The sequence below is a fragment of the Varanus komodoensis genome, unplaced genomic scaffold (assembly GCF_004798865.1).
Source record: "Varanus komodoensis strain SLA01 unplaced genomic scaffold, ASM479886v1 scaffold9, whole genome shotgun sequence".
NCBI lineage: Eukaryota > Metazoa > Chordata > Lepidosauria > Squamata > Varanidae > Varanus > Varanus komodoensis.
In genome coordinates, this window is record NW_025336598.1 from 6,535,423 (window position 1) to 6,562,451 (window position 27,029).

At 41.6% G+C, this 27,029-nt stretch overlaps 1 protein-coding gene across 5 annotated transcripts in view; it reads right to left on the minus strand.

Annotated features, from left to right (window-relative positions):
• RGS12 (regulator of G protein signaling 12) overlaps positions 1 to 27,029 on the minus strand; it is a 172,590-nt gene that overhangs the window by 121,127 nt on the left and 24,434 nt on the right. For all 5 annotated transcript variants that reach the window (XM_044418484.1, XM_044418483.1, XM_044418485.1 and 2 more), the window contains 2 exons: positions 18,186 to 18,293; positions 7,188 to 7,209 (listed from right to left, as the gene is read on the minus strand). In XM_044418484.1, coding sequence (XP_044274419.1) covers positions 7,188 to 7,209; positions 18,186 to 18,293 — 130 coding nt within the window. The remainder of the gene's footprint in view (positions 1 to 7,187; positions 7,210 to 18,185; positions 18,294 to 27,029) is intronic.

Here is a 27,029-nt window from a genome sequence, read left to right on the forward strand (position 1 = left end):
TCTTATAGTTTCTAGCTCTATTTCTTTTCATCCAACTCCTTTCCTCACTATTTCTCTCTCTTCTTGCCCCTACTAGCCATTAGTCCTGCTTTTCTTCTCTCACTCACCCCTTTGCTGAGTTTAATTCCCACCCAGTCTCTGGCTTAGCTATTTTTCTCTCCCCGCTATACTCATTTTGACTAGCCATGGCTCAACAGCAGTCACTATACAGCTAACAACATCCTCCATGGGAACCATTTTGTAGTAGTGTCTACAAATTTTTTCAAATACCAGAATGCGTCCAGGATTACAAAAGGGTAGGGAACCTCTGCTTTGAGATGTAAGACGCTTGGTTGTTTTTGTCTTATTAAAAATGTTGAGAAACTTATTCTTCTATTAGTTTGAACCATCAGACTGGAAGGTAAGAAAATGTATATATTTTAATGTAAATAATAAACAAAACAGGCTGAGGCCACAACATCTTTTCTGCTATAGTTTCAGCATTACATGCTTTGGTAGAGCACTGCCATTCTTCTCAAAGAAAAGAACCTTTAGACAGACATTTTAAAGCTGATCCATGTAATCTGGATTTGTGCTGAATCCTTTGCACCAGGCACTAGTCATCAATCACTCCCTGTTCCTTGGGAGTGAAGCATGATGAGCACAGGGTTGATCACTGTTATAGAAAAGTGCCAGTAAATAATCTGACTGCTTGATGAACAACCATGTATCCTGATCATTCTCCTCACCTTGGCCACTCTGAAAACACTAGGCTGTAAACATCTTATCTATATATTTCCTGCTTCCATGAATAACTCATGCAAGGTAATAGAGCAAAGAAGGAGGGGTACACGTGTTTTTTCCCCCCAATAGCTCATTTTTTGTTATTAGCACTTGTTTTCTTTCTTTTCTTAAAATAAGACACTTACTGAAAGCATTTCAATACTAAACATTAGGAAAAATTAGGAGGGCTGTGCAGCAGTGGAACTTGCTGGCTTGAGAAGTGTTTGGTTTACTATCACCTGAGGCATTTAAGTAGAGACTGGACAGCCATCCATTAGGAGCACTACAGCTACATCCTGTATTGCAGAGCTTACATTCAGAAGTGGGTGTGACTAGATGCTCTACAAGACCCCTTCCAATGCTACAATTCTATTGATTCACATTGTATTCTTACATTCAAAATCGAATGGGCATGCTCTCCGTGCTATGAAGTAAAGCACATCTGAATTCAGAGGGTTCAATAGAGTTCGCTTCTCCTGTAATGCCTCTATCAGCATTAAGGGCAAACTCAATTTTGGAGATGCTCTCAAGGGCCACATTCCAGTGGCAGGTATGGATGAATTCAAAGGGGGTAGTACCAGTGATACAAAAAGAAAATCAGTACATTGTAGTTTAAAGCTCTAACTGCCATAGCTAAGCCATATGAGTGGTATTTCAACCACTCAGAATGGGACAAAACCAAGACAATTTCTAGACTGGATTACTGCAATATGGTCCAAGTGAGGTTGTCCGGGTTCAAAAGCTGCAGTAAATGCAATACAAAGTGGCCATGATGTTTGTTGGGAGAGCCTATTGTGCACATATTACACAAGTACTGAAAAAATTTAACTGGCAGCTTCTTCGCTACTGGGTAGGATTTAAGGTTTTGTTGCTGACTTATATCTTTCCATATAGTCTAGCATATTAATTGAGGTTGTCATCAGAAGCCCTTCTAGTTGTTAAACATTTAGCAGAGGTACATTTTATGGCTACAGGGGAGAGGGGTCCTTCTTCATGGTAGCCCCATATCACTGAATGACCTTTCCTTAGAGATCCAATACAGTGCAGCTAATCTGCCAGTTAGTATAATCATATTTATTTATGCAGACGGTCCCAAACCCTGACTTTTATTACTGACCTACTGAATCATTCAAAGCTGAATATCTGTTAAGTGTTTTATTGCACTGGTCAGATTTTGTGAACCATCTTATCTTTTATAGGAAAAAACAGTCTATAAACAGTAATAAAAATATTGTTCCTTTTATAAGCATGCCTATACTTTCACACAGATGGGGAAGGAAAAAAACATGACGGAAATGAGCTGTATTGGAATCCTACATAGACTAAGCACTTGTGATACAAGTAGAATATGCTGCATATTATTTTAAATGTAGAAACAGCAAACTGTGAAATGCATTCTGTATTTTTAAGCTGTATTCATATTGTAGCAGAGATTCATAGAAAACCAGCTGAGAAATTATAACCAACTTTATAACTGTGGAAGAACACATGCTCTGCATTATAACAGAAAGAAAGTTCTTCATAATTGTTAGAACTGAAGATGAAGAGTAGGGAATTCACATCTACATGAACATGTAAAAGTTTTACATGTAAGATGTAAAATCCTGTTTATATCTTTGGCTTTCATAAAAATGCTATATATAATTCGCCCCTTTTATAGAAGAATAGCAGTGCTCTTAATTAGAAGTCATGTGTTTGAAAGATCTAGTTTTAAAAATCAAATTGAAAATAAAGAGTTGCTAAAACTACCCTTTCAAAACAATTATTTCTATTACATTTTTTTACACTGAAGTATCTGTACAATCCTACTACTAAGAATGCCTGTACTTTTTAAAAATAATAATCAGCAATTACCTGGATAGAGCTGGTAAGAGCCACTGTGGTGCCATTTAACCAAATACTTCAAACCATTCACTGAAAACCATCCTTCTGTATCCATACCAGGTGCACTTCTCTAAGGTAGGCTTGGCAGATATTCTTTGAACAGTGTGGTACATTTTTCTTCTGTAACACCCTTCACTCTATTATTGCATTCTCTTCAAATGGCTCTTCCACAAATTATAATTTTTGTAATGAATGCTTATTCTTCCTTATAGTCAGAACAGATAAACCCGAATATATAACACCAAGCATTATAAAATGCTATGTAAATAATTTAATGAAAGGACCTTTAACCGCTGTTGCTGAAGGAACATGAATTATTCACATTATACTGGAAAGCAAGTATAGAAGCTCCACTCAGGCAGCAAGAAAATGAAAGGCACTTTCTAGATCAATGTTGTTCAAATTCTTTCCCTGTTAGGTAACGGAAGGAATAAAATAATGAATTTGCTTTTGTTCCAGCTTTTCAGCCATTTGCACTCCAGCCATTGTCCCATCTCTAAAGAAAACTAAGGAGTTAGTCCAGCTCTAACAGTCAGGATAGTGGACTTGTTCAATACTGGATCAAGGATTTAAGACTTCTGAAGACTCTAGAATTGTATGTTTTAAATTATTAGGGGTTATTATGCATCCCTTTTCACTCACTTTTTCGTAAATTAGTATCTGTGTTGCTCACAGTGGTACACATAACAAATTCATAGTCTCATCCATCATTAATTACATTCTCATACTGCCCAATAGACAATGATGAGTGATTTACAAAGATTAAATGCTATAATATAATAATATAGAACTATTTGCATACTATGTGCATATAAATCAATTCTGTACGATCAGTAATAAAAGTCCAAGGACCCATTTAAAACACTTATCATATGCTGTCAAATGCTTGTCAGTAAAGGACTGAAAAGATGTCAGTGTTGGTGCAAGTTGACTTCACTTGCGGTTTCCATAAATGAAAGATGAAGCTACTGAAAAGATGTTCTTCCTTGTTGCCAATTGCCTAAACTACCTTGAAGGAGGTACTAGGAGGCAGTGCATGGTAAGGTAGGGTCCTACCAGGCCAGGCGCTCCATCAGGTCTTGCATTTCTGAGCCATATAAGGCTTTATAGGTCAACCAGGTATCCAGAGCACCATCTGCTCCAGTTTTGCTGGATTAGCTTCACTTATGGAGGTCTGATGTGGACAAGTTGCTTAGTCAAGTTCAGCCTACCACCTGCCTGCTCGACCCTTGCCCATCATGGCTTATTGTTAGAACTAAGGAAGAGATTTGTACCTGGGTCCAGGAGGCTGTAAATGCCTCAGCCTCTCTTAAAGACACTGTGATTAAGACATCCCTTAAAAAGTCCAACTTGGACCCAGATGTGAACAACTATAGGCCTGTGGCTAACATTCCCTTCCTGGGCAAGGTGCTTGAGCAGTGGCCAAGCATCTCCAAGCACACTTGGATGACATGGACTATCTAGATCCATTTCAATCAGGCTTCAGGCCTGGCTTTGGAATGGAAACTCCCTTGGGGACCCTGTGGGCTGACCTCTGCCAGAAGAAAGATAGGGGGGAGTGCAAACATGTTGATTCATCTGGACCTCTCAGCAGCTTTTACAATCAACCACGGTATCCTTCTGGATAGGCTGGTTGAGTTAGGAGCAGAAGATACTGCACTGTGGTGGTTCTACTCCTACCTAACCAACCAATTCCAGAAGGTGGTGCTGGGAGATTATTTCTCTGTGCTGTGGCAGTTATGCCACGGAGTACCACAGAGCTCTATTCTATTCCCCATGCTTTTCAACATCTACATGAAACCACTAGGGGAGATTATCCGGAGGTATGAGATCAGGTGTCATCAACATGGGACAAGTCTCAGCTCTACTTCTCCTTTTCATCAAACTCAGGTGAGCCAGTGGCCATTTCGAATCAGTGTCTGGGCTTAGTAATGAATCAGAAGAGGCAACTGTGGCACCCCATTTATGGAATGAGCTCCCCAAAGAGTTCTGCTTGGTGACTATTTTTTTTTTTTTTTAGCTCCAGGTGAAAATCTTTTTATTTTCCAGGTATTTTACTCAAGTTTTAATACAGTTATTTTATCATGTATTGTTGCTGTACTTTTGTGCCAACTCGACTGCAGTTGCTGCAGGCTTATTGTTATTGTTGCTGTTTTACTGGTTTTATTCCTCTATTGTTTTATCCTTATCTTGGGACAGCAGTCTAAGAGGTCTATGTTTTTACATATCTTATGTTGCTATATTTCTTTCTAGACAAAGATTACAGCAAGGTATGTGAGAAATAACTAAACTGAAGATGAATTTTAAGTATTTGTTCCTGATTATGTAAACATGAACAAAATTATTGTAGGCCATCACACCCAAACCTTGGAATATCAAAAGCAGCAACTTCATATAACATATACAGAAACAGAGAGAGAGAACTTAAGATGCATGAAATCAGAAGACACAAGAAACCTGGGTTGTGTTGATATCTGTTTCAATAGCTGAGTGCATAGCAGGTGTTTGAGGTACAACCATGAGCAATAATGGGGTTCTGCTCTTTCCTGTGGAGCTGTTTAGGGCAATTCAGAATGGCATCTGAATATTATGGACATACAGAAGGAGGGGTTATTCCTATCAACCATACATCAAATGGCACTTCTAGGGATAGAAACATAGAAACAGAGCAAGTCAGAAGGGGCCTTCTGGGCCATCTAGTCTGACCGTGGGCACCAGCTGGCTCCAGTCATAACATGCCTACCAAGTGCATGCCCAGCCTATCCTTGAACACTCTCACCGTTGGGGCTTCAATATGTCCTGTGGAAGCCCATTCCATACCCTAGGGGTCCTAGCCATCAGTAAGTACTTCCTGGCATCCAAATTAAACCATGGTTCTCTGAGTTTTGCTCCGCTGGAACACGTGCTGCCCTCCTCCATAGGGGAAAACAGGTCTCTACCTACCTCCTTATGACACCCCTTCATGCACATATATGTTGCCAACAGATCCCCTCAGACTCTCCTCTTCTCCAGGCTGAAAATACCCAGTTCCCTTAGTCTCACCTCATATTGCTTACCCCGCAATCCGGCCACCATCCGTGTGGCTGTACACTGATTCTAACCTGGCTATATCCTTCCTGTAATGTGGAGACCAGAACCAAACACAATACTCCAGCTGTGGGCACACCAGAGTCGTACAGTGGTAGTAAAACCGCTCTCGATCTAAAACCTCTCTCGATCTGGCTATGCATCCTAGGACGGCATTTGCCCCCTTGACTGCCAAGTCACACAACTAACTCATGTTTAGCCTGCCATTGACCAGTACCCTGAGATCCCTTTCACAAGTGCTGTTCTTCAACCACTTGTCCCCCAACCTGTACTTATGGCACCCATTCCTATGCCCCAAGTGCAAGACCTTGTATTTATCCGCATTGGACACCATCCTGTCATCCCCTGCCCACTTCCACAGTCTGTTCAGATCGTTCTGGATCCAGAGTACTTGCTCCTCAGTTGTGGCCACCGCCCCCATTTTAGTATTTTCTGCAAATCTGATCAGACTGGTCACCCCCTCTTCCAGGTAATGGATGAAAAAACTGAACAGGATCGATCCCAGGACAGAGCCCTGGGGGACCCCGCTCATCACTGGCTGCCATCCCAATGATTCCCCACTAATAGTTACCCTAATTCAGGATACATGGTTTGTAACTTGTGAGTAGTCTGGGGTCTGCTGGTATCATTCCAATTCATTCCTCCAGCCATTTAGAATGGCCCTAAGCTGTATGGCCCTTTGGGGAAAGGGTCATTTCCTAGTGTATGATTATTATTATATTACATTTCTATACTGCCCATAGCCAAAGCTTTCTGGGTAGTTCACAACATTTAAAATCATCCATCCAGATTTCAACCAGGCCTGACTCTGTTTAGCTTCCAAGATTAGGCAGGATCAAGCACTTGAGGCCATATGGAAGCTACATGACACTCAGAATGCTGAGAAGTACCTCCTGTGCATCTGTGAGGAGTCTGAGGTTCCCACTCTTTACTGTAGGGCTGTTGGTACTGTTCAGAAGTAAAGGCAATTTATATATGAAGGTTGCCATGTGAGAAGGGATCTGCAGACATGCAAATAATACTAGGTGGTTTTGGGAAATGCCCTTCAACATCTAAGCTGTTATACTGGAGCCACTTTCTGTTGGTTGTATTCCAATTTCCTAAAGATACTTAAGTATTTTTATGTGGAGTTGTTTTCTATGAAAAAAAAAAAAGTTTTCTGGTAATTTGATTTGAAGACAGTCTCCTAGAATCTTCCAGTAAATTCCTATGGCCATTCAGAATGAATCAAAGACTCTCAATGGCCATTCAGTGATTTTGTGTATGAATTTAAAATCTCCTTGCTAACTTTAAGGCAAAAGAGGAAGTCTATACCATTTGACAAGCAAACACAGATTTTTACGTTGCTAAATTTATTACTGATTGCCACAGCAGCTAATGTAAATCAGCAAATGGAAAGGAATGTAAGTTCTTTTTATGCATAAAAGCCATGTCCAAAATCTTTTTTAGCTTACCTCCATCAGACACAGCCACAGACTGTAGAAAAAGAAAGAGAGAGAATTAGCAATAAATACAAATGAAAGCATTCAAAAATATGAGCCTAACTCTTTCCCCCTTACCACTGTTAAATCCTCTCAAGCAAATCATCCATTCAATGCAACCCCTGTAATAAGATTTGATCCTTTCTACCAGGGTAAATAAAAGTGTTCCCATTGACTAAAAAGGAAACCAGGTTGTAATTTAATAGCATTACCTTCATGTACATGTCAAAATGATGTTAAAAATATATCCCTAAAGATGACCTGTAGTTTTTGATTCATCTGTAATGCAGCGATAGGGCACATACAGTCCTCCAGATGTTTTGAGGCTGTAACTCCCATCATCCTTCACCACTGGCTCTGCTGACTAGGTCTGATAGGAGCTTCAGTCCATCAACTTCTGTAGAGCCCTGTGTTCTCCATCCCTGGTGTGATATGTTAAGAGACAGCCCTAACCTCTCCCCCTGCCCTTTTTTACTTTTTACCACACATTGTTGCTTTGCCCAAGCTGAAAAACTTTATGCATTTAGCAATCTAAAATATTCTGATTCTCCTCAGCTCAAACATTTATAAAACTAAGGATCTGAAATGTTTTAAAAAAATCAATGTTATACAACATGTTTTTTGAGTGCAGGATAAAAAACTAATCTCTTGTAGCTGTGCTGATTGCAGTGAAAATGGCACTATGAACAAACTGCTGGAAAGAGAAGTGATTCCTCCTAACTACAACCACAATATCACTTCTCTGAACCTTTTCCAGTTTGTCTGCATCTTTCTTGAAGTGTGGTGCCCAGAACTGAACACAGTACTCAAGATGGGACCTAAACAGTGCCAAAGAGGGGTGAAGCAGTACCTCACATGATTTGGAAGTGGTGCTTCTATTAATGAAGTTCAATATAGCATTAGCTTTTTTTGCAGCCACATCACATTGTTGACTAATAGGTCTTCTATGACAATTTCAAGATCCTGTAGTCTTGTTGAATCAAGTATCTCCCATCTTGTAACTTGCATTTGGTTTTCCAGGTGTAGAACTTGGCATGAGTCCCTGCTGAATTTTATTCTGTTGCTTTTAACCCAGCACTCCAGACTATCAAGATCACTTTGAATTTTGTTTCTATTTTCCCGGGTGTTAGTTATCACAGCCAATTTTGTACCATCTGCAAATCAGATCAGCATGTAAGAAGGCATAAACTTCCGAGGGAAGTTCACGTTAAATTTACAAAAAGATCTATAAGAGATCATGTCCTTAGAATTTCATGTGATAAACCACTAAAATTTGATGAACATGATGTAACTGACTGTTTTGAAACCAATACCTTGGAGAATTAGAGAAGGACAGAAGAAGTATCAATTCCTCACTTCCAAGTTAATGGTGAAAGGAATCATGTTCAGATGGATATTACCAGAAGGGATACTTTTTACTTGGAATTCTACAAGATTTAGACTGGATTCAATCTTCAGGCCCAAGAATTCTATGAAAAATTTAGAAGTTCATTTCAAGATGAAATGCGAACTGAAGAAAAGGAGAAAAGGAAAAATGGCAAGGCGACGACTGCAATACCTTACCTTCCAGAAGAAAGAGAAATAGCAATTCTAGATCAACAAGGAGACGAACAGTTATTAGAGCAAAAAGAAAAGAGAAAAGCTAGAAGCGTGAAACCTAAATATAAATAGGTATATATACTTTATAAATTGACCTCAAAATGGAAGGAAGAATTGAATTATTTTCTGTGAATATAAATGAATTAAATTCACCTCCTAAGCGGAAAAGAATTTTCTCTCAACTTCAAAAATTGAAATTAGATGTAATTTTTCTACAAGAAACACATAAAAAGATAACATCACAAACTTCTGAAATGTCCAAAACTTGGCAAGTTATTTATATCTTCAGCTCACCAAAAGAAAAGAGGTTGACATATCTTTTCAGATGAAGATGGTAGAATTTTACTGACTGAGGTGACAATAAAACAAAAGAAGGTGCTTTCGGTGGCAATCTATGCACCTAATGATCATCAAGAAGCTTTTTAGCAAAAATTACATACCTTACTTCTACAAACTGAATATCAAACCCTTGGGTTGAGGCATATATTATTTTAATCCCAAAAGAAAACATGGACTTGACACAGATTCAAAACTACAGAGCAATATCACATTTGAATGTGTATTATAAAAATTTTCCTTCTGTAATGGCAGAAAGGTTGAAGAAATTCCTAATAGACTTCATACACACAGATCAAAATAGAGACAATGTGAGGATCATCCTGGATATCTTAGAATATTATGAAGTGCATTCTGAAAAACCAATGGCACTATTGTTTCTAGATATGCAGAAGGCATTTGATAATGTCAACTGGCAATTTTTGAAACAGCAATTAGAACAAATGGAATTTGGTGAAAAATTTATAAATGCAGTAATAAGTATTTACCAAAAACAGACTGCCAGGATAATAGCCAATGAAGAATTTACAGAGGCTATAGATACTCAAAGAGCACAAGGCAAGGATGCCCCTTATCGCCATTGTTATTCATACTGATCTTAGAATTTTAAACAGAAGTGTTAGAGAAGATATGGATATTAAAGGCGCTAGAATCAGAGATGAAAGCTACAAACTTCAAGCATTTGCAGATGACTTAGTTTCTATTTTAGAAGACCCTTTGGTAACGACGCCTAAACTCTTAAAAAAAATGGAAGGTTATGGTGAAGTCACCAGGATGAAAATAGAGAAAAGACTAAACTGTTAGTTAAAAATCTTTCATTGGAGCAAAAAACAACTTCGATGGAACAAGTAGATCTTCAAATAGTTAAAAAGGTTAAATATTTGGGAATTTTCCTAACAGCTTGATGTGCTACATTGAAAAAAAGATAATTATGTTAAATTACTATGGATAAGTAGTTACTATAGATAACTATGTTCTCTTTTCAAGACTAAATATGCCCATTTTCTATCAATCTCTTCTCACAAGGCTTTGTTTCCAGTTGCTGGATCATCTCTGTTGCCTTCCTCTGAACTCTTTCCAGCTTGTCTGCATCTTTCTTCAACTGTAGTGCCCAGAACTGGACAAAGTACTCTACATGAGGACTAACCAGTACAGAGTAAAGGGGAACTAGTAATTCGTGGGATTTGGAAGTGATACCTCTATTAATGTAGCCTAAAACAGCATTTGCCCTTTTTGCAGCCACATCACACTACTGACTCATATTCAGCTTGTGATCTACAACAATGTCAAGTTCTTTCTCATGTTCAGTATGGCTGAGCCAAGTATTCCCATTTTCTGCAGGGTTTGGGGCATGGACAATGGGCAACTAAGATTGGAACACCAAGATCACGTCCCAGGTATAAGGTGGAATCCTGCAGTGATGGCGACTGGAACAGTTGGGGGCAGACCGACTCTGCCCCCAACTGGTCAGCAGAGGTCAGCAGAGACTCTGACCTGTCTCCCTTGAGAAAGACCGGCAGCGATCAAAAGCACTGGGTGCTTGACACGATGCTGAAGAGGTCAGTCGCTGATCCACAGGAGAGTGGGAGTGGTGGGAGCAGCAGGCACTGCAGTTGCGCTCACAGGAGGGCTGGCGATCAGAGTCCAAGTCCTCAGAGTCCCTCCTGCACCAGTGTGCCCTTCAGTGTCTGTGGAGGTCTCGACGCTTGGGGCTGGAAGCAGAGTCGATATCCCCCCGATGCTGGGCCTCGTTGGCATGGTGAGTAGACCGGCCCTCCTTGGCATGAGAGAATATTTCGCACTGTCACTCCTAAGTGTGGCACCAGTTTCGATTGGCACCATTCGATTGGTGATTCTGCATGCACCCAGCATCAAAAATTCATGGCAGGTTGGTGTCAGAGCTCATTTGCTGGTGAGGAGCGGAGGCAAGTGAGGTGAGCATGGGGCCATGGCTGCTGAGATGTAGCGTGGCTGTTGGCACAGTGGCAGCAGCATCAGGAGGTCAGCAGTAGATGGGGGGGGCACTCCATGGGAGTCAGAGGAGGAGAGGTCATCTGACTTGATGCAGCGCCTCCACAATTGCTTTGCCATTGCAGCTGGTCGGTCCGAGAAGTCGGATTGGTCACGCAATCACATTGAGGCTGGCGACCAGGACATGGATCCATCCCAATTGTGGAAGGAGGAGCGTGATGATGGTGGGGGCCCCCGAGGAGGTAGTGGGCTGAGCAGCAAGTGGGGAGAGCGATGCCCACTGAGGGCTGAGTAAAGAGGCCATGAATTCTAGCAGCGAGGAAGGCCGGGCACATGCTGGGGGTGCAAAGAGTCCAAGCGCCTGGCTGGGGAATATGCCTCCAGGGACATGGGGGTCTGGTCCAGGGGTACTCCCGAATCTGGTGTGTGCCAGGTGGTCACTGTGAGAGGAGGTGGCCAATGATGGGGACAGTCTAGCAGCACAATGATTCTTGTGTTTGGAAGCCGTTGCGGCCCCCAGATGGTCCTTTCAAGGTGGTGGAGGCAGCAGCCCTCTTCCTCAATCACCTCGTTGGGCAAGAGGACTCCTTGGCAGAGGGCAGCTTGTTTTTTGAATGCCTGGCAGTGCAGGCAGGTTTCAACCACGTGTCCCTCTTCCAGGCAAAGGAGGCAGCAGGAATGGCTGTCTGCTGCAGGTATCCGGGCAACGCAGGAGGAGCAATGGCAAAAGGCTGGGTTAGCCATGAGGGTCAGGTGGGGGAAGCATGTGGAGGAGAGGTAAGGAGGCAAGATGGGGAAGGAGAGGAGAGGGAGATGGCAGGAAGCTGCCTCGGTAAGCAGGTGGAGGTTTGAGGAGAGATAATGCTGAGGGAATAGGGTAGAGGAATTTTTTTAAGTTATATTAGAGGCAAAAAGCAGGAAAGAGAAGAAAATGAAAAGGCAACTGAGCAGAGAAGTTCCAATATGTGAGGCAACTGCATGTGCGGTCGAAAAGGAAGTGAGGGACTGGGCAGGACCCCCTTTTTATCCAGACTTTCAGAAGGGGAAGGGTATGGGCTCCTGCCCACTCCATTCCACTGAGCTTTGGATGTTTTTGTCTCCAATCCAGACCTTGAACTCTGCGACAAACCCTTACATGTGATTGCACAGAGACCACGAAGAAGAACTGTAAGTTACTTTAAAGTTAAGAAAAAGCAAGCATTGTTAAAAGGAAAGAAAGGGGAATAACCCCACCCAGTGTCAGTGAGCTGGAAATTATTTCTCCAAATGCCAATCAACAATTTGCAAATCATTTTTTCTCTCTTAAAACTGTTCTGATAGAAAGATGGAAGGAGTTGATGTCTTCTTTAGAGAACAAGATCGATGGCTTGAACTCTAAATTAGAAGGTGCAGTAGAAACTGTCTTGGTGACCATGAATTTAAGTCATTTACTCAATAAGCAAGTTAAAAAAATACGAAGAGAGAATTCAGAAATTAAAGCAATATTGGCAGAAGCCAAGAATGGAATAACATAGGTTAATATCTGCTTATGTGGGATCAAAGAAGGTGTTGACCCTTTTAGAAGGGTCTCCCCTTCCACCAAAGGGTAGAAAGTCACAAACAGTTGAAATTTCAAGACCATATAAGGATCCTGCTCTGATTGAATCTTTCCCTATTAAACAGACACTATAAAATTTTCCATCTGTATTGATAATTTGTAAGAAAACTTTTATAACGAAATGCATCCACCTTGACCACATAGGCTTTGTCCCTAATCAGCATATAGCACATCCCATGAGGGGATTACTAAATATAAGTGGCCGCAGCAAAGAAATCACTATTGGCCATTTTTGCATTGAATAAATTCAAAGCACTCGATTGTGTCAAGTCAATCAAAAGTTTTTAATTGACATATGTGAATTCAAATGTGGTCCTAAATTTGTTCAAGAACTTGACCTGCTCTATTCTTATTTAGAAGCAAAATCTAGACTAATCAACTCTCCACTTCTATAATTACCCAAAGCAGGGTTAAAATAAGGATGTCTACTGTCACCATTGAGATTTGCATTAGTATTAGAGCCCCACATAGCGAGAAAAAAGTAGTACACTGGATCAATATGGGGTGAGTATAAACTCACAACTTCAAACTCTTGGCCTTGATGGAACAACCATTACTTGTTGCAACTAAAGCTAATAAAAATACTGGCTACTCTTACTCAGATGACTAGCTTACATGTTGAGTATTCATGTTTTTAAATGTTGCATGGAAAATACAATGCCATTTTTCTGTTCTTTTGGAGAGTTCTATAGTCCCTGAGCTTTGATACCTAGGCATTTTAATAACAAGAACCTAAATAAAGTTTATGAAATTAACTAGGGAAAGGTTTAGAAAAATATTAATAGAGACATCAGGCACTAGAGATTGCTGAAGCTATCCCCAATGGATAGATTGATGGCAGTCAAAATGATAGTCCTGCTCTGCCTGATGTTTCTTTTTTGAACACATCCTGTTTGCATCCCCCAAACACCTAAATAAATGGCGGGGGGGGGGGGGGAATCCTTTTATTTTTGCTAGAAAGCACACAAGAATTAGAGTAGCCCTATTTTATCTACATGGTCAACACAGAAGATGGAGAATACCAAATTGGAAGGCATAGTATGATGCCTGCTAACTCCAGCAGATAATTTCATTATTAACAGAAGATGAGGGAAAGCCATGGAAGAATATAGCAGTAAATGGAACATCTTTAGAGGATTATATATTTCTAGGGGAAAAGTCCATCTTAGATGTATGATTCATAATAAATTCACTTTGATCACTTTTCAAAGTTGGATAAAATGGGCAGAGAGACTCTTCCCAGGGACATCTCCATTACTCCCACTGGGAAGTCATCCTAACTTTCACAACAGGGCAATAACTTATAATTTGCCTCAACAGAAACACAAAAAATTGTATAATTTTACAATTTTTAGTGAGAGCAAGTCAATTAAAGAGGACATTCTAAAACAGTGTTTTCCAACCTTTTCTATGTCCTATACCCCTTGAAAATTTTTATGTTTGCACCACCTATGAAAGTAATACCATATTTGAATATGAAGAAGTCAAATTTCTAATATTTGAACTACAAATTGAACCACATACGGTAGTATGGGTGAACAAACTGAAAAACTACAAATAAAGCTTTTAAATCATTGAATAAAAATCAAATATAAATTCAGCAATTAGAAAAAAATAAACCATAAAAATCAATCCAATTGTGAACATAAAATTTAATTACTTCTTTGTTCCTACTTCTCATTCACAATTTTGTCAAAACATGGAACTTTCTTGCTGCTTGCAATCCACATGTCTGCCTGTGGATTCAGGCAATTCCTAGATTTTATCTGGATTGACAAAAGAGAAGTGAATTCAAATGCAAGCAAAATAATAACAATTTATTATTGAGATAATTTTTAGCAAAAAAGTCACAATTTGCCAATTTTGACAAAAAACAATGCAGACTCCCCCTTTGTCACACCCACTGAAATGCTGTCTTGCACTTTCTGGGGGGTGCAGGCATCCAAGGTCGGGAATCCCTGTTCTAAAAGATGGGGAAAGTAACTTTGCTTTGGCTTGTATATTGCCAACTTCCTTCATGTTCAAGTTCCCCACAGGTCAAGAAGAACACTATTAGAAGTCTCTTGTGGTTTGGGGGAAAATTGGAAATACAAAAATATAAGGGGATTAATTTCAGCAATTTACAAACATCTTCTGCAGTTTAAATTTGATTCAAGTTTCCCACAACAATCCTGGTGGGAAACAAAATTAGCACACCCTGGAAAATGCTAATGGCTGGTACCTGACCCCAAGACCATTCTACCTTATGATTCATTCAATTTCCTCAGTGTTGGGCAGGAGTCAGATACATACTATGTGGTGGGACTGTAAAAAAAAGTTCAGTTTTTCAGGTGCATACCCTAGGGATTGGTATAATTGCAAACCAACATATTTCAAGCTCACCAACCCTATTACTGAATCTCTTTTTGAGAGAGGATAACCATTTGAAGAGTAAGAAGTTAATTACTCATTTACTTGTCACCACCAGGTTCACAACTGCAAGATATAGGAAAGGCTTTAGATTTTAGGTATTATAATCTTGGTATTGAAACACATTTCTGAGGACTAGGGCTCTGAATTTTCCAATTGCCAGCATCTCTAGGCCAGAGGACTGTGCCAAATCTAAAACACTAAGGATTAATTTATTAAGATTTCAGTAATCAAGTTGCAGCCCTAGCAATAATCATTCTAAAACTATGGGATAACATGGAGATCTATTTTTGAAATAAAAGATACATATCACTGAATATAAAAGCTTCAAACTGACATAATTTAGAGAACATGTTCCCAGCATGTTCTTGAAAACATATTTTATTGATGCATAATATGCATGTTTACACAGAAGTAAATCCTAAACCCATTTAGTTTAAGCATCTATCACTTGCAGGATTGCAGCCAGAGAGTAACCCTCCCCTTTTTGTGATTGAGTTTTGATTTTTTTTTTTTACTAACAAGAATAAACTAGGAAATAGCCACACAATATTTTAACAAAGATATAAAAATGTACACATCTATGAATGAGCTGGTTTTGATAACTCTGAAATGTAAATCATCAATATTTTGCTGTAACTTCTTCCCTGTCTTTTAGAACATTCCTTTCTTTCAATCCTGTTTAAGTCATAAATGCAGCAGGCAGATGAACCATTAGCAAATGAAAATATAAACAAATAAAACACAAACATATTAATCAAGTACTGCTTCTACAAATCTCTTTAAATTATCAAATTAATATTTCAATGAAAAAAGCCATGACATAACATACTCACTTACTAGAAAACTCTTTTACTACCAATGACACAATAAAATGAAAATATTATATTACCAATTCACAATATCATTCAAATTTCAATTGGAGAAACTTTGAATTTTCTAAGAAACAGTGGGGGGGGGAGGTTTACAGAAGTTTTTAGAAGTGCAAGCTGCCCTTTAAAGCACTTTTCCACACTTCTAGAAAAATGAAATTTACTTACGTAAGTGATGTTGCAAGTTGTATCCATGTATAAATAGTCCCTAAGGGACTTCTCTCTCATTTTAAATAAAGCTTTCTATCAAAATGCTGACCAATACATTTTCACTTTATCCTAGCAAGTAAAACAAAGCTGAGGTGGCTCTTCCTTTCTTTCCAGTGAAGACCCACCCAGATTAAACACTACTTTGTGTCTGCGCCCAATAAAAAGAAAAAGCAGCTTGTACTCAAGGCTTTAAATTGTTGCAATGACGATCTCTGCATAACAATGAACTACCTACAAAAATAGCATATTAATAGTACATAGTTTCAATGTGAAATATGTATAAAAAAGCTCATCAAATAGTTTCCTAAATCCTTAGTTTGAAACTCAGGCTAGCTCTAAAGTCATATAGCACTGTATACAGCTTGTTGCAATTTTCTCTGTTTCTCCACATGTATTGACATGTTCCCTTCAAGATTACAATCATATACAAGCCTGTTGTGCTATTTGCTCAATCCTTCATGCCTGTTCTTCATTTCTTTGAATAGATCTGCAATACTATTTTTCCTGGTAGAACTGGATTCTCATAAATTTCAGTACCACACCCACTTATTTTAATCCATCAGGCTATGAAATGTTGAGAACACTTTTGTTTAGTCACTTTGAAAGTCACTTTGCAGAGCTAAAAAACTGTCTCTGAGACCCATCAAACTTTGTATAAGAACTGTGCATACATGTCACTCTAGAAATTGCCTACTACTCCTTTCAAAAGCTTGATACATTTTAAGAATTGTGGTTTTTTGACAATATTTGAGTCAAAACTAAATAGTGATCCTCATACATTGTTGCAAGTATTAGTGCTATACATTTTCATAAAGCCAGGATTTAGGTTTCAGTAACCAAGGATCTTGTTACAGAAATGTCAAAAGGCTTCAAACTGAGCACAGAGGTTAACTTTATAACAAAAATTCCAGTAGTAGATTCTTGTTGTTGTTCTAGTAGGCATGTTCAGTAAATGAAACAGTGCTGACTATATTGCAACTGCAGTCCCCAACCTTTTTGGATTTATAGGAATATTTGGGAATAATGGAACTACTATATGTTCCATCATAAAATAGCTCCCAGAGAGGATGTGGCTAGTCACATAATGGCTGCCATGCAGGACTGACTAATGAAAACTTAAACTTGTTTCCAAGAAACTGAGTACAGACAGAGGCAGAGGCAGAGTCTGAATACTAAAGCCGTTCCACATACTAGATCCCAAAGAAGACCAGCAAAATGTCACGTAAAGTCACAATCCCATGTATGCTGCTGACATGGAACTTAGTGGAACTGATTAGATATAATTGCTCTTTTCATACTACACATGCACCTTCCCAGTACCAAAGGAAATTAAAATTCCCTCCCTCAAAGAGAAAGTAAATTGCTTCCCCTACCTTAACCCCAGGCTCAGCCACTGCATTCCCCAATAGGGAAAAACAGAGCAAGGAGGGGGAGAACCAACAAAGAAATGCAATGGTGAGAGAAAAATAAGGAAGGCGCAAGTAGCAAAGCAAAAGTAATGAGGGGAATGGGGCAACGCAAAATACAGAGGGAAGAGAGAGTATGAGATAAAGGGATTTTGGGGAGTGAAAAAGAACACAAAAGGGAAAGGTCTGCATGGGTGGAAGAAATTTTGGCAGGGTCAGGAAGCAATTCCTTCCCTTCTTCCAGCTGATCAGACACAAGTTCAGAGAGGGGAAACAGAACATGGCACCCTGCCATTTAAGTCTTTTATTTAAAATGTCTGAAGGGAGCAGGGAGTGACCGTGACTAGAGGTCACATATTGTGGTTGTGACTGGAGGTTCCTAGGGGCCTTGCATTGGCGACACCTGTATTATAACAATGTTTAGGACACATGCATCCAATACACTCATATCTGGACTCAGTTGGGAAATAGCTACTTTCCACAGGTTATACAAATAAAGCATAAAATAACTTATTAATTAATGCCTGTTCTCTTCAAAGAAAAATAGGAAAACTTAGTATTATATAATTACCTCAAGATCGTCAAGTGAACGAGTAATGCTGAATCTCTTCAACCGTCCTGATAATCTTCGAGTAGCGGACTGCTGGGAAAGTTGTACTAATCCAGAAGTAGGTCCAAACTTGGCACAATAAATAAAGCAAAAAATATAGAATTGTAGTTTTGTATTTATTCTTCAAAGATCTAGATTAATCTCCGTTATCTCTGTAGACATCATTTAGTTCCAAAATCCAAACTTCATTGCACACATTTGTGAAACTATGGGAAGAGCAGCAATTAAGCAATTCTGGCACAAGTTTTTTTTTAACTGCCCAGATCTGTCCAGTAATGCCGAACAGATAATTAGGAAAAATGTCTGCTCTTTATATTCTAATCAACAAAACCAGTTGTTCCACGAATTCTACTATTCTGTTAACTGGCAATCAGGATAAATAGTGCCCTGAATGTCACTCCAATTAGCCTTGCAAGGCCAACCAAAAGGTTTATGGTATCTGGGGCTGGTACAATGTTAGGGGTACTACTACTGCCCCTTATAAGAACTCATGCATATGTATACAAAGCTGGAGGCCACAGACAAGAATTACTGTATGTATGGGCTACACCCTTGAACTCTAATTCGCAGCTCTCCACTGCCCTTGGACTAAGCAGAATGATAGTGATGCTTCATTTTTCTTACATAGGAATAAAGAAAATGATCATCCTATGCTTCTATAGAGTACCTTCTACAAATTCCAAGCCCTTTCTGGCACAGTTGTTTTTTGTTTCCTGGCATTCAGCCTCACAGTATTCTGGTTGTGGTCTGCTTGTCTTCTCTACCACTCACTCAGTAAGTGTTCTTCCCTTAAGGCCTGAATTCACACCATTCTTATTCCAAAAAAAAAAAAATTACTCTCCAGTAGCACCTTGCCTGGAAATCTTAGTGGTGGCTACTTAGTCATTCCTTCAACTTTTTCATTGGTGGACCTAGATTGCAACAACAGCCCACCTGCTCTCTACAGAATCCCTCCCTACAACAAACTCCTCAACTGATTCTACTTAGCCTGTGCCAAATCATAAGCCTGCCTAACCAAACTTATCTCTATTGCTACCCAACATAAAGAATATTTTCACCTGACTGCAACTGGTTTAGACTCCTACACAGAGCTCCTGTAGTCCTAGTTAATAAACAGCCACTAACATCTATTCTTTTTCATACACAAGCCTGTAAAATACTTCTTCACAGCTGAGGAGAGGTTCAATTATGTCACAATTTCATATTAAAACTTTAAACAAAATGCCAAGAATTCCAGTGAGCAATGTAGCCATGTCAGGGCAAGGGCCAAGGGTATGCACAGAAACTGTGGCTGGGTGGGGGTAGGCAGTTTTCCCCACCCCAGTATCTATGGCTTGTGCAGCAGTACAAACCATAGTGGTTTAAGAGGCCCTGCTAATCTCAGGCTTTCTTCAGCAATATCCATGAAATGGGCACTGAACTCTGCTATAGCTCTACATTCAATGCACTCCTCCATTCCTAGGATCTCAGTGAAATCTCTTTAAGGTTATGTGAGTGGTCCTTTACTCTCATAGAATTATAACTATTTTCTTTATTATGTTCAACACACACAAAATGACTCCTGCAGGCTCTCTGAGGAGGGCTGCAGATGTGCTGTGGTTCCAAAGAAGAGAGTATGTTATGGGACTAGCAAAGAAAAGAATGAACAGTTAACAAGGGATAAGAATTACAAAAAGTTTGGTAGTTCAGCAAGAAAAGAGAGCATGTTATGTATGGGAGACAGGTGAAAGGGTTAAGAGAGACTTGACTAAAAACAAAACACTAAGTTATATTTTTAAAAAAACTAGTCTCCTATAATTAATGTAATGACATGGTTCTCTTGAATTAAAACAATGTAAAAGTATCCCTGAATATTATTTGAATTGTACATGATTTCTCAAAGTCATAATAGTAGAAAAATGTCTCTAAAGTATACTATGATCAGTGCCTATCATATTTGTACCCTTATTTAATGTGGTCACGAAGTGTCAAACAATTCTGTTTTTGCAGGGAAACAATGAAGTCGAACTGGTAAGGCAGGAGTCACATGTAACTAAACATGAATCATTGAACTTAACTCAGACTCCTTTACAAACCACAAGCTGTCCTCAAAGGTCAAATCAATGTAATAGGATTGGAAACTATTGCACTGCTTCTGTTGTAGAAGCAACAGATAAATGCTTCATGATATCTGAACCAATGTTCCCTTTCTTTGATGTCATAAACTGTTACTGTTCCATTAGCTCCTCTTCACTTTTATGAATGATACATGGGAACAACAGGTGTATGTGAGCATGTCACCCCTTTTAATGTGTGTGTATGTGCACACGAACACATGCACACACACTTCTGAAGTTTTGTTATTGCCTAGAGAGCCTCGGCTAGTGGGTGATATAGAAATGGAGTAAGTAAATACAAATCACAAGTCTTCCTAAATTGTACTGAGACCACAGGATCCTCATTTCTGCTTTCTCAGCTACTTTCACAAAACAGCTTACATAAGCTAGGTTTTAGCTACATATTTTTTTGAGCACATGTCATGTTTCAAGTTCTCCCCCTCCATTTGAAATCTGAGGAGATGTCCTTGGAAATGCAGACCCACCATCAGTCTAGAGGAACGTCAGTGGCTACTTGTAAACTTTATCTAGCTGAGCTATAATACTGCAGCCACCAGAAGAAGCCACCACTGATACTCACTGCCAAAAGAGCTTACTACTTAATGATGTGGTAGAGGCGCTTTCCTTTTGCTTCTGTTTTAACCTGTGGTGAGAGGGCATTGTTACCATATTAATGATTCTGTCCTGGCAAAGAGAGAAACATAGAAACATAGAAACAGAGCAAGTCAGAAGGGTCCTCCCGGTCATCTAGTCTGACCTCGGGCACCAGCCGGCTCCGCTCATGACATGCCCATCAAGTGCATGTCTAGCCTATCCTTGAACATCCTCACCGATGGGGCCTCAACGACCTCTCGTGGGAGCCCATTCCACACCCTCGGGGTCCTGACTGTCAGGAAGTGCTTCCTGGCATCCAAATGGAACCTTGGTCCCTGAGCTTTGCTCCATTGGAGCGCATCCTGCCTTCCTCTGCAGGGGAGAACAGGTCTCTACCCATCTCCATGCGACATCCCTCACATACCTGTATGTCACCAACATATCCCCTCTGAGTGTCCTTTTCTCCAGGCTGAAGAGACCCAGTTCCCTCAGTCTCGTCTCATACCCCATCTCCTGCAAACCAGCCACCAACCTTGAGCACTGACAACCTACGCTGCACTGACTCTAACCTGGCAATATCCTTTCTGTAATGAGGGGCCCAAAACTGAGCACAATTCTCCAGTTGCGGGCACACCAGAGTCCTATAGAGTGGTAGCAATACCTCTCTTGATCTAGAAACCACACTTCTGGCTATGCAACCAAGGGTGGCGTTCACCCTCTTAACCACCGCATCACACTGTTGACTCATGTTTAGCCTGCAATCAACCAGTACCCCGAGGTCCCTTTCACAAGTGCTGCTCTCCAGCCACTTGTCACCTATCCTGTACTTATGACACCTATTCCTATGCCCCAAGTGCAAGACCTTGCACTTATCCACATTGAACGCCATCCTGTTGTCCCCTGTCCACTTCCATAGTCTGTCCAGACCCTTTTGGATCTGGAGTACCTGCTCCTCAGTTGTGGCCACTGCTCCAGTTTTACTGTCATCAGAGAATTTGATCAGCAGACTGTTTACCCCTTCTTCCATGTCACTGATGAAAAGATTAAACAGGATCGGCCCCAGGACAGAGCCCTGGGGGACCCTGCTTGTCACTAGCCGCCATCCCGATGATTCCCCACTAATGGTTACCTTCTGCTTTCAGTCAGTCAACTATGCCCAAATCCACCAGACAGTACTTTGGAGTATCCCAAAACTCCTCAGTTTCTCCACCAGGATATCATGGGGCACTTTGTCAAAGGCCTTGCTGAAATCCAGGTATACCACATCCACTGCATCCCCTCCATCTAGCCACCTAGAAACCTGGGCGTAGAATTCCACAAGGTTTGTCTTGCAGGACCTTTTTTTGCGAAAGCCGCGTTGTGTGGCTGTCAGCCTCCCTTCCCTATCTAGCATCACTAGATCTCTATTATGAGCCTTTCCATTGTTTTACCTACAATGGACGTAAGGCTAACTGGTCTGTAATTCCCCATGTCCCTTCTACTGCCCTTTTTGAAAATTGGGACCACTGATGCCACCCTCCAGTCCTCTGGACTTCACCCGTTCTCCATGAGGCCTCAAAAATGGAGACCAGCGGGCATGAGAGTACCCCTGTCAACTCTCGAAGTACTCTCGGGTGTAACCCGTCAGGGCCTGGTGCCTTTTTAATATACAATGCCCTGAGGAGTCCCTCAACTTCAAGGGGGGGTGACTCTAATCTGTGCCCCTATGTCCCCAGCCTCATCTAATCTCCTATGCGGATCTCCCCTATCCTGCTTTGGGGAGAACACAGAGGCAAAATAGTCATTTAGCATCTGTGCTTGTTCCCTCATATCAGTCACTGGATCTGCTTCCTCCTTATTTAGTGGTCCCACCACTTCTCTCCCCTTCCTCTTTCTACTCACATGCTGAAAGAAGCCCTTTTTGTTGCTCTTGATATTCTTGAAAAGTCTCAGCTCATAATCAGCCTTAGCCTTGCGAAGAATCCTTCTGCAACGGGCCTCCTCCTCCCGGTATACCCTTTTGTCTATTTGCCCCAGTACCCATTTCCTACGGAGGTTCCTCTTTCATCTAATCCCTCTAACCACCTCCTTTCGCTTCCATGGCAGCGCTCTCCTCCGCCTCCCCACCTTACTAACCAGAGGTATCGTCAAAGCTTGTGCCTCCAAAACCTCACTTTTGTGTGCCATCCACCCCTCCTCAACTCGCTTTCCTTTCAGTAACCTATCCCAGGAGACTTTCCCCAGTCTGGCCTTCAGTTGGCCAAATTTAGCCCTCTTGACGTCCCAGCTTCTAGTGCTCGACCTGCTGCACGTCCCCAGTCCCCTGATCGCAAAGCAAAGGATGGAGTGATCACTCGCATCCAGAGCTCCCCTAATCTGTACTTCATCTATCAGCTCCTCCCTATTGGTCAAGACCAAGTCAAGGATGTTTCCCCCCCTCGTCACCTCTCAGACCCTCTGTTTGAAAAACCCTCCCTCTACAGCTGAAGTGACGTGACGTGACCTGGCTGTCACCGCCAAGTGGGTCTCCCAACTAATATCCGGGAGACTGAAATCTCCCATAATTACTGTGTCTCTCCCGCAAGATATCCTTAGAATCTGGCCTGTCAGGACATCATCCAGGTCTCAAGTTGACCTGGAGGGCGATAACATACCCCCACTGTCAGGTCTCTTTCCCTGTCAAAACCCCCAAGTTTCACCCAGACTGCCTCTACCGAATCCCCATCTGTGCTGCATTCTATCTCACTGCATCCTATCCCTTCCCTGATGTATAAAGCCACGCCCCCACCCCTTTTTCACTTTCTGTCCTTTCTAAAAAGGTGATACCCTTCTATGTTCGCATTCCAGACTTGCCTTTCATTCCACCAAGTTTCTGTGATTCCCACCAGGTCAAACGCTCCTATTCCCAGGAGAGCTTCAAGCTCTTCCTGCTTATTACCCATGCTCCTAGCATTGGTGTACATGCACCTCAACTCCTTCCCACCGCTTCCTTTCCTTGGAGTTCCCAGCCTGCTCCTTCCTCCCATCCTCCCTGATACCTGGCCCCTCTCTGTAGGAGTCCTGTCAGTCCCTGCAGTACCACTAAAACCCTGCTCCCAGAACCCTGATCCTCTCCCCATACTTGTCCAGTGCAGAAACGTTTCTGGGGGCCTGAACCCCCCCCCCCCGGCTCAGTTTAAAGTCTTCCAGACAAAGCTCACTAGAGTATCTCCAAAGGACCTTTTCCCCATCCTCGTGAGGTGCAACCCATCCCTTGCCAGAAGTCCATTGGCAAGAAACCGAGTGCCGTGGTCAAGGAACCCAAAGTGTTCCTTCTGGCACCACACCCTAAGCCAGTTGTTCACCTCGGAGACCCTCCTGTCCCTTCCTGGCCCAAATCCCCAGACCGGTAAGATTGACAAGAAGGCCACTTGGGCCGTTAGCTCCCTGAGTTTCTTCCCCAAGGCCTCGAAGTCCCTGGTGATCCCGACCACACCCTGCCTGGCCACCTCATTTGTGCCCACATCAGGAGCGGACGATGACCCCCGGAGCAAACAAGACGCTCCACTCTGTCCTTCACATGCTGGATGCATGCGCCTGGCAGGCAGCAAACCTCCCTTGTCTCCAGGTTGGGGCGGCACACTGCCGCCTCAGTGCCCCTCAGCAGGGAGTCCCCAACAACAATCACCTGCCGCCGTACCTTCCCGGTGCTGGTGGGCGGCCGTGCCCTGGCCCTCACCTCTCCTGCAGCGGCCCCCTTGCCGCCTGACGTCCCAGGCTGGGGGTCCTGCTGGTCCCCCAAGTCCTCATCAGCCCCAGCCTCCCCAAGTGGAGAGAACCTGTTTCCCAGCTCCAGATTGGTGCCAGGAAAAGGAGGACGCCGTGCTGGCCTCCTCCTCCTCTGGGTGACATGCCTCCATGTCTCTGCGGCTGCTCCTCCCGTGGCCTGTCCCTCAACCCTCTGTCCAAAGGGGGCTGCTCCCGGGGGGCCTGGAGAGGGTTAGGGAGTTAGAGAGTTCTGAGATGATCCAGTCTGTTTATTGTTAGCCACTTAGTGCACAGTCCAAGTCTCCAAATTTGGAGGCTCATGGGAATACAATGCTGAGAGAAAGAAGTGATAGCATCAACCTCCACTTACTCTCTGCAGTTTCACTTGAATGTTTGTGGCCGTCTAGCTAAGACTCTTCAGAGGCAAGAGAACACAGGATACATTGCTGAGAACACAGGATACACTGTACCTTGGCCTGTGCAGTCTCCTTCTCTCCCAAACATTGGAATGACCCCTTTGCTCACTGTCCAAGGTCAAGTTCCCAACATGGAGAGGCAACATGAGTTTTTCCACACTGGCTGGGTGGGTGGGGGGCAGACCACTGATTCCTAGATCAGAGTTTTGTCTTCAACATCTAGAAAACTGAACTATCCTACGAGACCCCAGACACTAATTTACTGAAAATGTGCTTCAGGAATAGATGTTTCTGAATTTTGTGTTAAGTTCATTAATCTAATGTTAAGTACCAAATTTAAACTGTATTTAAATTTATTACCATGGTATTTTTAGTGCTAGAACATTTTTTTGTTATATTCCCGCATTTGTTTTGGTATGCTATGGTTACCCACTTTGGGTTGTCTTTCAGAAGGAAAAGTGGGGGACAAACATTCATGGAAATGAAACTAAAATTAGTTGCAATAATTTTTAACACCTGGCACACATGCATTAAACTTTTGATGTTTGCTGAAATAACCCAAATAAAGTTGTCATGCAAATGCAATGTTAACAAAGCTACATAATTTCTATCAATTTCTTTCTCATATATAATTATAGCATCCTCAATCTTCCAAAGTGCAGCTCACTTTCCATTTGGAGCTTGTTCTTTTAAAAATAAGTTCTTTATAAAGCAAAATTAGTAGCAGCTGGAAATTTATTTAATGCCATATAATTTAATGTAACATTTTAAAATTGTAGGATATTGCTCTATTTTTAAATGGCAGAATCTGGAATAACCGTACTAATATTGGGCTCCTATGAATTAATCTCCAGTGAATTGCTGAAAATAGCAACCCTCTCTTCATCCACCCTCTTCACTCCTCCATAATGTGTCTTACAATTTACCCATGCTGTGACTAATTGCACTGTCCATTTCCCAACCTCCTCCCTATGTCTCTGACTGGGAAAGATATTATAACCAGATTTAGGCATGTGTCACTGAGCCACGAGAAGCAGATTTCTCCAAACCCTCCCCCACAAAATACTATAAAAATAGTTGGATGACCCTATTGATAAGCTGTGGTGCCACAAAGATCCCCAAAATTCAGACAAGGGGAGATACCAATGGGTAGAGCTTTGCTTCCACCTCATTTTGAGGGAGTCTTTGCCTTTCAGCTCAGCACAATAGCCTGCCCATTCTGCAGATCCCTAGACTCTCTGGGTTACCAAACACAGAGCTATTTCAGGAGCCTAGAGGGGTTGCTGTGGGGAAGCAGGGGCATGGAAGCCAACTTCTGTCAGCTCAGTTACAGAATCCTGAATCTGGTTCAAGTCAATTACTTTAAAATACAAGTATACCATTCTACAAATTACAAAAAGAGAGAAAACAGGGTAGCTAATGTCAACAGCCAGTTTATTTCACACAACCTATACTGTTTATTTCATCTAACCTGTCCACTGTGATTAGACACCTTCCTTAAACAAATTTGTTGTTTAGCGAAGTTGCGTCCGACCCATAGTGACCCCATGGACAACATTCCTCCTTGCTCTCCTGTCCTCCACCATCCCCTGGAGTCCACCTAAGCTCACACCAACTGTTTCAGTGACCCCATCCAGCCACCTCAACCTCTGCCATCTCCTTCTTTTGCCGTCAATTGTTCCCAGCATTAGGCTCTTCTCCAGGGAGTCCTTTCTTCTCATTAGGTAGCCAAAGTATTTGAGTTTCATCTTCAGTATCTGGCCTTCTAAAGAGCAGTCAGGGTTGATCTCCTCTAGGACTGACCAGTTTGATCGCCTTGCAATCCAAGGGACTCGCAGGAGTCTTTTCCAGCACCACAATTCAAAGGCCTCAATTCTTCGGCAATCAGCCTTCCTTATGGTCCAACTTTCACAGCCATACATTGCAACTGGGAAAACCATAGCCTTGACTATACGCACTTTTGTTGGCAGGGT